The sequence below is a fragment of the Patella vulgata genome, chromosome 5 (genome assembly GCF_932274485.2).
Source record: "Patella vulgata chromosome 5, xgPatVulg1.2, whole genome shotgun sequence".
Classification (NCBI taxonomy): Eukaryota; Metazoa; Mollusca; class Gastropoda; family Patellidae; genus Patella; species Patella vulgata.
Window position 1 is genome coordinate 47,641,722 of NC_065883.2, and position 11,463 is coordinate 47,653,184.

At 35.0% G+C, this 11,463-nt stretch overlaps 1 protein-coding gene across 1 annotated transcript in view; it reads right to left on the reverse strand.

The window, feature by feature from the left end:
- LOC126821189 (zinc transporter ZIP9-B) overlaps positions 1–11,463 on the reverse strand; it is a 224,699-nt gene that overhangs the window by 47,129 nt on the left and 166,107 nt on the right. Inside the window, exon 6 of the mRNA XM_050549598.2 lies at positions 731–865. Coding sequence (XP_050405555.1) covers positions 731–865 — 135 coding nt within the window. The remainder of the gene's footprint in view (positions 1–730; positions 866–11,463) is intronic.

An 11,463-nucleotide genomic window follows, 5' to 3' on the forward strand; every position in this document is an offset into this window, starting at 1 on the left:
ATTTTCTATATTAGATTCACAGAAAGTGCAGAGTGTGTTATCAACTTTTCTAATTTTGAATAATTTATCATTTGTGAATATAATCCTATGGAGATATTTGTATTCAAAACTCCTCAGTTTTGTTCTAAGACATACAGTGTTTATTATTTTGAATATATTTTCTACGTCTAAATCACTTAACAGGCCTATTGCCTACACATGAACATAAACAGTTCATATGGGCGGCTTATCTGACGGCCCCATTTCACTGGCAAAGAGATACACCGTCAAAAGTGAAAATGGACGTTTTTGATTTTTGTCTTAATAATGAGTAATATTGCTCCACCAATCCTCAGACATTCAGCAATTATCGTGGCATGCTCCTAATCAACCGTCCAATCACGATTTGTGCAATCTAACCCACTCCTCTTGCAGTGCCACGGCCAATTCTTGCAGTGTTGTCGGTTGACGTCGATGAACACATCTCCCAATCAAATTAAACGTAACACACTAAAGCAAAGATACACTAAACAGTAAATCTTATGCAAGAACCGATAGTTCTTCATCTGTGAACATATTCTCAAAGCATGTCAAGTGTCCATGACTATTTATCATATCAAAACCTGCATAGGTGTTTGGATTTCAATATCCCATACTTTTTTTGACGAGTATATTTCACTGTGGATATCTGATATCGGTAAAACTGATAGGTGCCATATTGGACCATCACTATTTTTTTTTTAATACTTACCTTACTGAGACAGAGATATGTGACAAATGAAAGAAGAGGGGCAGCTAAAGAAAAGATCAATAAATGCTTTCTTATTCTAGATCTCTCAAATCCTGCATGAAGCAAAAATGACACTAAACCAAATGCTGCAGGTGACTGAAAAAAAAAAAAAAAAAAAAAGAAAGGGAAAAAAAGATCTGTTTCCAGGCAACAAAACATACACCAACAGCAGATACCTCGTCTGGGCAAAATCTTTTCACGGTATAATATCGTTAATGAAATTCTGTAGACTTATGGGCGGTACAACATTGCTTTTTATGATTTATCTCCAATATTTCACCCTGTGGTATTATTTGAACCAATAGCTGTCTGGACATACAATGTCTGACGTAAATAACTGTTTAATCAGCTTCTCACACTGTAACTGAAGCCGCTATCTTGCTAATAACACGATTTTATAACAAATGGAAATAATTCATTTTTGTAAGCTTGACAACCATAGCAGGATTAAGAGGCGTGTACAGGTACATTAATAGTTGTGTCTTTACTGCACGCTAAAGCAATTCTATGTAAAGTCAACTTCAATGTTCAACTGTACCAAATTGTTCAGTCCCTCCTACGTCATATAGTTGATTTTGTCATATAGTTGAATTTATTCAGAAAGTTATAATTCGATATGTACGAAAATAGAAAGGAACCAAGATATTTGGGTTATAAACATGCATTTCAAGTTTCATCAAAATCAGATAAAAATTGTGACCTCCAGAGGGTCCACAACCCTGATACATTTGCGAACGAGGGGCGGCCATTTTGTCCGTCAGTTTCAGTCTCATTTTTACAAAATTCGAACTCAACCATCCTTAGAGTGAAACGGTGCTATGTTCAAACGGTTTTTTAAATCGGATAAAAATTGTGACCTCTATGGGGTCCACAAGCTAACCAGCAGCTGCCAGGCAGGATACGCCCACATTTTCGAGAGATGGATAGAGAACAAGCTAACAAGAAAGTGATTTTTCCTACAATCATGGGCCATAATTCAGGAAATTACAATTCGATATGCGTGAATATTGAAAGGAACCGAGATCTTTGGGTTATAAACTTACATTTCAAGTTTCAACAAAATCAGATAAAAATTGTGACCTCTATAGTGTCCACAACCTTGATATACCATACTTTTACACTATTTGAAAACGAACGGCGGCCATTTTGTCTGTCAATTTTGGGCCGATTTTCACGAAATTCGAACTCAGTCGTCTTTAGGGTGTAATGGTGATATAATAATACGTTTTTTTAAATCGGATAAAAATTATAACCTCTGTAGGGTCCACAAGCTAAAAACGCGATTTTTCGTACAATCAGGGGCCATAATTCAGGAAGTTACGGTCCGGTATGCGCGAATATCGAAAGGAACCGAAATCTTTGGGTTATAAACTTACATTTCAAGTTTCAACAAAATCGGATAAAAATTGTGACCTCTATAGTGTCCACAACCTTGATATACCATATTTTTACGCTATTTGAGAACAAACGGCGGCCATTTTGTCTGTCAATTTTGGGCCGATTTTCACGAAATTCAAACTCAGTCGTCCTTAGGGTGTAACGGTGATATAATAATACGTTTTTTTTAAATCGGATAAAAATTATGACCTCTATAGGGTCCACAAGCTAAAAACGTGATTTTTCGTACAATCAGGGGCCATAATTCAGGAAGTTAAAGTCCGATATGCACGAATATCGAAAGGAACCAAGATCTTTGGGTTATAAACTTACATTTCAAGTTTAAACAAAATCGGACAAAAATTGTGACCTCTATAGTGTCCACAACCTTGATATACCATACTTTTACACTATTTGAGAGCTAACGGCGGCCATTTTGTCTGTCAATTTTGGGCCGATTTTCACGAAATTCGAACTCAGCCATCCTTAGGGTGTAACGGTGATATAATAATACGTTTTTTTAAATCGGATAAAAATCATGACCTCTATAGGGTCCACAAGCTAAAAACGCGATTTTTGGTACAATCAGGGGCCATAAATCAAGGAGTTACGGTCCAATATGCTCGAATATCGAAAGGAACCAAGATCTTTGGGTTATAAATTTACATTTCAAGTTTCAACAAAATCGGATAAAAATTGTGACCTCTATAGTGTCCACAACCTTGATATACCATACTTTTACGCTATTTGAGAACGAATGGCGGCCAGTTTGTCTGTCAATTTGGGCCGATTTTCACGAAATTCGAATTCAGCCATCCTTAGGGTGTAACGGTGATATAATAATACGTTTTTTTAAATTGGATAAAAATTATGACCTCTATAGGGTCCACAAGCTAAAAATGTGATTTTTGGTACAATCAGGGGCCATAATTCAGGAAGTTACGGTCCGATATGCGCGAATATCGAAAGGAACCGAGATCTTTGTATTATCAACTTAGATTTCAAGTTTCAACAAAATCGGATAAAAATTGTGACCTCTATAGTGTTCACAAGCTAAAAACGTGATTTTTCGTACAGACAGGGGCCATAATCCATGAAGTTTCGATCCGATACATGCCAATATCGAAAGGAACCAAGATCTTTTGGAGATAAACCTATATTTCAAGTTTCGTCAAAATCGGATAAGAATTGTGACCTGTAGAGTGTCCACAAACAAATTGTGGACAGACGGACAGGGGCGACGACAATATACGTCCACATGAAAATGTGGGCGTATAAAAACGCGATTTTTCATACAATCAGGGGCCGTAATTCAGGAAGTTAGGGTCCGATATGCGCGAATATCGAAATGAACCGAGATCTGTGGGTTATAAATATGCATTTCAAGTTTCTTCAAAATCAGATGAAAATTGTGACCTCCAGAGAGTCCACAACCCTGATACACAATATTTTGACACTATTTGCGAACGAGGGGCGGCCATGAAAATGTAGGCGTATAAAAATAATTCATTTCATTTCTTCACAAAATGGGATGGGTTATATGTAACAGGCATTGCCTGAGAAGAGCGAAGCTGATGTGATTATTGTCAAATATAAAACCTTCATAAATAAGTTTCTCAAGTGATACAAAGAATTTTAAATAATAGATTTTAAGTTAGACCTAAATTGTATGATTAATTTAGTTTGAACAAAAAAGTGTGAGAATTATTTTTATTGACGTCAAAAAAATATGACGTCATTGATTAGACGTGTAAAAGAAATATTTCTATGAGACGCGTAATCTCGCCTGGGCGATATTTCGGAGATTGGCCTGCGCATTGCCAACTTTCTTCGAACATTGACAAATTGGAGAATCCGTTTCCGGTCTGAATTTTTTTATTAATCAACAGTCTGTGGGTGACAGTTTTAGTTACCCTCCTGTCTTATGGGAAAAGAGCTTTGCTCAAGCACCACGCTTCACGTGATGCTGGAGAGCTTCGCTTTATATTATGGAATATATAACAAAGGTATTTATGCAGGTACTAAATGACGTGTTTACAGAATTTTTTAGGCAGTGGATATTTAACCGTATACAGCAAAGTATCTACTTCCGCTATTTTACCGTACATCGTTTCTGATTGGCTAATTTGTATGATGATGTCATACCTTATTCAAAATGGCGGAAAGTACAGATGTTCTGAAAATAGGAGATAAATTTGAACCCTAACCCTAACCCATTTTTCTAATCCATCAAAATGGGAAATTAAATTAAAATAATTACAATAGTGTGTTCTTAATTTATTTTCAAATTTTGGGATTAATACTGATTTTTAAGATAGCCGTATACGGTTAAATTCATCTCATGTACAGTCAAATAATCCAGGAACTGACACTTGATGACATCACTATATTCCAGCCAATCAGAAACAATGTACGGTAAAATAGCGGAAGTAGAAACTTTGCCGGATACGGTTAAATATCCACTCCGAATTTATTACAGAGATTTGCAGCATGGAATTATCGATCGACAACAGCGATGTTCTTTTGTTCGATCCCTGCATTGGCCGAGAAAGTTCATCTGGATTTTGCGACGTGGTTTCTCCTTGTCAGTGGTGCAGAACTGAGGGCCTAACAAGGACAGCTGTCTAGTCCTTCGGATGAGACGAAAAACTGGTCCTGTGTATACATTGGAATGCACGTAAAAGATCCCTTGGCAGTTGGAATTCGATATAAGAGTAGGCGATAGTGCCGCTGCCCATGCAAAATTTCCCTCATAGCACCCTGTATGGTGTATGCCCGTCTTCATTAGACCAGTATAGGAGCAGAACAGAAGGACGTTAAACCCCATTTCATTTCATTTCATTTTCTTTTTAGGCTAATATGAGTAATATGTCTGTCAAATTTACTGATGGTCCGACGTATCATCGATGCATTGTAAGTATCTATGTTAGCTCCCCATGCATCAACGAGTAAAATATTATTTGATTGATATTAGCACAGACGAGTGAATGGCTGTTTCGTCAACAAATGACATGGTTGTGATTATTGAATGTTCAAAAGACGAAATGAAATGAAATGGGGTTTAACGTCCTACTGTTCTGCTCCGAACTGGGCTAATGAGGGAATTTTGCCTGAACAGCGGCACTACAGCCTACACTTATATCAAATTCCAACTGTCAAGGGATCTTTTATATGCACGCCAATGTGTACACGGGACCTCGGTTTTTAGTTCCATCCGAACGACTAGACATCTATCTGTCCTTCTCGGGCCCTCCGTCCTGCATCACTGACAAGTGAGAACCACGCCGGAAAATCTGGGTGAACTTTCTCGGCCAATGCAGGTATCGAACACCCGACCTCCAGGCTAGCGAGCCAACATCTTACCCACTTAGCCACTGTGATCCCTTTCAAAAGACGAATCAACACAGAAATGTCATTGAAATTATTCCAATAGGTCTATTACATTTCTTACAGATAACCATATGTCATGAGAGAGTATAAAGAGCAATATTTATAACAATAATTTTGAACTAGATCTGCTACTGTCCCATGCAGATATGAAAGCTTTCATATTCATCGTCACGTGTCATGGATTATATCTTAAAAGAAAAAAGAACAAGAAAAAATAATTATCAAAATCGGTCAAAAACTTGCAGAGTTACAAGTCTAAATATAATGAGAAACATTGCTCCTGGGCAAAATATAATCTGAAAACTAAAGGGAAATTACTGAAACTTGTATTGCTGTAATCAAATAACTTCCCATTCCAGAAGTTTCAGAAAGATAGGTTGCCAGCTAAATCGTCCGAGCAGTCGACAAGGGTTGTCACATATTTATTCTTTTGTAGGTAATTAGGGGAATTTAATAGACGATTTCATACAGATGACATTATAATTTTCGTTGTTTGAAGGTTCACAAGGTTCTAAAAACTAAAACAAGGGCATAACTCTGAAAGTAATTTACAGAAATTGTTCAAATTCGACAGGCTTTTTTTGTTTTACTAATTCAAATAATGCATATAAATTTCATACAGATCGGATGATAACTTTTGTTGTTCCAAAGTTTAACAAAGTAAATCAAGGGTCATAACTCTAGACGTAATTGACGTAAATTGCTGACATTCAATAGGCTTGTTCGTCTTCATTTCACTAATTTAGGTGATAACTGAAACTCAATAGGCGTGTTCTTTTTACTAATTTAAATGATACATATAAATTTCATACAGATCGGATAGTAACTTTTGTCGTTAGAGCATTTACAAAGTGAAACAAGGGCCATAACTCACAGCGTAATAAACGGAAATTGCTGAAATTCAATAGGCTTCTTCATTTCACTACTTTAAATGATGCATATCAATTTCATACAGATCGGTTGATAACTTTTGTCATTAGAGCGTTCACAAGATTCAACAAAGTGAAGCAAGGGCCATAACTCTAGATGTAATTAACGGAAATTGCTGAAATTCAATAGGATTCTTTGTTTTCCTAATTTAAATGATGCATATAAATTTCATACAGATCGGTTGATAACTTTTGTCGCTAGTGCGTTCACAAGGTGCAAAAAAGTGAAACAAGGGCCATAACTCCAGAAGAAATTAACAAAAGTTATTGAAATTAAATAGGCTTCTTCATCTCACTAATGCAAACAACATATATCAATTTCAAAACAATCGGTTGATAAATGTAGTCTGTGGAGTGTTCACAAGAAATTGTGGACGATGGACCGGCGAACGGGGGCGAGGGCAATATACGACCACATTTCCATGTGGGCGTATAAAAATGAATCAAGCCGTTTAAAAACGGAACCGGGCAGAAAATAAAATGAAAATGCCAGAAAAGAACTCAAAATTAAGGAAATAAATTGTCCTGTAACAACTTTGTCAAAGGCGAAATTCAAAATTTTGAAATTTTCAAACACCCAAAATTCGACCCTGATCCTGGCTATCCTGAAATGTATTAATTTCAGAAATAGGAGACACATTGAACATACTACAGCCTGTTGTGTTTATTTTCACGTCCGTTGAAGTGGATTTTTCCCTGTTTTTCATATTCAATTCAAAATGGTGACCATCAGTTGACCGAAATCAAAAATCTGCTCTGAACGTTTTTTAGGCATTCCTTCAAGGATTCAGAAAATGTAACTCCCATGTCTGTAAGTAAAATATCGAAAAAGCCTTAGGGATTTTTCACATTTCAAGATGGTGGCACTTCCGGTTCAATCGATAGGCTTCAGATTTTGTGTACAGATCAGTAATGTCTTAGCTAGTACAGAAAAAAAATTTTCAAGGCAATCAAACTTATATTTTGTCGATTTTTTTGAAAACTTTGATCCTTATTTTCTCCAAGGGGAGATAACTTAGAAAATTTCAAATTACATCGATGAAGTTGGATCAACCAGATCTACCAACATTCCTAATTTCATGAAAAACGTACTAATATTCAAGAAGTTGTCATGTTCGTTTTATTTGAATTTCGAAAATCGGAAATAGCAGATTTGAAGTAAATGTTTTAAGGTACTCAAAGCAAAAAGAATAAGTAAAATAAATCAAAAGGCCAACATCTGTTTGTGTGCACTAACTTGCAAAGGTTATTGTAAGTGGATGGGAAATCTTCCTTTGTTCTTTTTGTTGAATAAGCAGATTGTTTGTTGATGTGACCTCATGACCTGTGACGTTTAGATAACGTCATATGGATATCATGGCTATTCACTGTGTCAGAGTTACTTCTCTGCAGGCAGGGTGAGTCTGTCGTTCAGATTGTAACTAGACATGTTCAATGTTATTGCACACTTTTGCTGGTTTACACTAGTTTTAGTAGAAATCATATAGAGAAGTGGGGTGGGTTTTCTGTGCAATAACAATAAGCATGTTGAGCAGTTGTCAATGTTACAAGTCATTTATAGCACGCTTCATTCGTTAACAGGTTTAATCTCTCAGCCTTCGGCCTCTGCTTAAACCTGTTAACTCATGAAAGCCATGCTATAAATATAACTTATTTATTTATATTTTTACAGACTTTTTTTTTGCCACAGGCACTTGAAGGGATTAAAATAAAACTTCTTACTACTGTTTGACTAGTATTACTAATATCAGTAATACTAGTCAAACAGTAGTAAGAAGTTTTATTTTAATCCCTTCAAGTGCCTGTGTTTTTTTGCCTTCTGTTATTTTTCTTTTTTTCAAACAAAATACAAGACCTGCACTCGACCATTTGCATCATAATTTTTCTTATGTACCGGTAGGCCTCATCTTATAGGCTAATAACTGTGCCTGTTTTATAATGTGACATTAAAATGTCAGTATTTTCTCTCAAACATTATATAAATTTATACCGTTATTGCACCAGGGCAGAAGTAACAGCCAGTGGAAACAATCTTTTTCATAATATAATTAATATAGTTGATCTTATTTTACTGTAACTCGTATACGTACAGAACAGGTCTGCAGGCTAAATAGTTCAGACATGGGCCTTAATTCCTTAATTTCAAGTTTGAATAAGAAGTTAACAAAAAAAAAAAGAGAAGGCAGAAGGCAGACAAAGTAAATCAAGTTGCCAATTAAAAACTTGATAGTAATTATCTACGAGAATAAAATTGTCATGTAACCTTACTTATATTATGTATCATAATAATAATATTAATATTCATATTATTTTTTTTCATTTTTCAGAACTTTGTAAATGGTCAGCCAGATCCCATCGCTGCACTGCATTATGAATATGATCATATTGCTCAACCAAGACCACCTCCCAAACCTAGTTCAATTAATTTTTTTGAGAAACCTGCAGTAGTTGAATCAAAGGTTTTAAGGTAACAATGGGTTTACCAGCTTTAGAATGATTATTTCCTGTCACATGTGCTCACAGTATTAGTCATATAGAGGCTTAGAATCACTGTCTTGTAGATGGTGTCTTCTGACCTATACTGGGGGTTTGGGTTGTTGAATGGTTAACACATGCATTTTAGATCATAAGGGCTGTCAGTGAGTCAAGTGAGGTGGTTTTGAACTATTGAACCAATACTTGTATGTGGCAAGGCTCGTCTGTCCAACCTCATGGGGTTTCTCTGGGTCCTACTACGCGGTAGGGAATTATTGAAATAAAATAGGACAATTTGTCAGTCCAAAAATGACATATCTAGTTTGTGTCGACTGGAGTTAAACTCCATTTCTCTCTCTCTGACACTACAAACTGTTCTATATCATGTTAGATATATTTCATTTAGATCCTGGTATAAAGTACACACATTCTTTATGCGTCTGTAACTGTAAGTTATGGTAATAGCATGAAATGAAAATTGTGTTAATACTGTATTTTTTGTTATTAATGGCTAGTCTAATTATTATATTTATTAAAATTAGACACCAGGTTTTAGCAGCAAACAATTAAAATATTTTACTGTCTCTGGTATAAAAATTTTGAATATAATTATTTATGTACACATTTTATATAATTATGAATTTCTTACAGAGTTTCTATAAAGTCAAATCAGATTGAGTATGAAAACTGTGAAGAAAATGCTTTGATTAATAAAATGGTACAAGTTGATGCTACCGTAGGTTAGTTAAACTCATTTTATAGATATGTAGAATTTTTAATAAGATATGGCTTTAAATGTTTAACATAAAAACATGATAATTTTGAAACAAGTTTCTGCATGGTTTCTTTTTCAGGATATATTCTCTCATTGCAGAAATCCTGTCTTGTAAAAGTGACAAAGTCGCAAAATTGTGCCCCAGTTATGAGAAGTTGTCCTGAATCTGAAACCAGTGAATATGGTTTCTAGACAATTTTTTGTTCATCATCATTTTGGATTAAAAAGAAATCTTTCAATTTATTACATGGTTCTGTAAGTGTCATATCTCAAGCTAAAAAAGGACATTTAATTTCAATGAACCCAGTCTTGCCTTTATCACAAACAATTGCATCTGGTGTAGCACCTAAAAATGGAAAAGTTGGATTTATTACAAGTCCAATGTCATGAAAATGATTCCCGGTCTGTTTGATATACATTTGTTTAGCAGTGGTTTCATTTGCTTGCTCATAAGAAGTGGGAACAGAATAAAATTTACTTTTGTCAAATGTGTTTTTTAAAGATAGGTTGCCAGACAACTAAACATACGCCCACAGCAGCTAAATCGTCTGAGCGGTCGACAAGAGTTGTCGTATATTTGTTCTTTTGTAGGTAATTAGGGGGCATTTAATAGACAATTTCATACAGATGATATTATAATTTTCGTCGTTTGAGGGTTCACAAGGTTCTAAAAACTAAAACAAGGGCTGTAACTCGAAGTAATCTACAGAAATTGTTGAAATTCGACAGACTTTTTCGTTTTACTAATTCAAATAATACATATCAATTTCATACAGATCAGATGATAACTTTTGTCGTTCGAAAGTTCACAAGGTTCAACAAAGTAAAACAAGGGTCATAACTCTAGAAGTAATTGACAGAAATTGCTGACATTCAATAGGCTTCTTCATTTCACTAATTTAAATGATGCATATGAATTTCATACAGATTGTCGTTCAAGCATTCACAAGATTCAACAATGTGAAACAAGGGCCATAACTCTAGATGTAATTAACGGAAATTTGCTGAAACTCGATAGGCTTGTTCGTTTTTCTAATTTAAATGATACCTATAAATTTCATACAGATAGGATAATAACTTTTGTCGTTAGAGCATTCACAAGGTACACAAAAGTGAAAAAAGGGCCATTACTCACGGTGTAATGAACGGAAATTGTTGAAATTCAATAGGCATCTTCGTTGCATTAATTTAAATGATGCATATCAATTTCAAACAGATCGGATGATAACTGTTGTCATAAGAGCGTTCAAAAGATTCAACAAAGTGAAACAAGGGCTATAACTCTAGATGTAATTAACGGAAATTGCTGAAATTCAATAAGCTTCTGTTTTACTAATGTAAATGATGCATATAAATTTCATACAGATCAGATAATAACTTTTGTCTTTAGAGCATAAACAAGGTACAACAAAGTGAAACAAGGGCCATAACTCAAGGCGTTATTAAAGGAAATTGCTGAAATTCAATAGGGTTCTTCGTTTCACTAATTTAAATGATGCATGTCAATTTCAAACAGATCGGATGATAACTGTTGTCATTAGAGCGTTCACAAGATTCAACAAAGTGAAACAAGGGCCATAACTCTAGATGTAATTAACGGAAAGTGCTGAAATTCAATAGGCTTCTTTTTTTAACTAATCTAAATGATGCATATAAATTTCATACAGATCGGTTGATAACTTTTGTTGTTAGAGTGTTCACAAGAAGCAACAAAGTGAAACAAGGGCCATAACTCTAGATGTAATTAA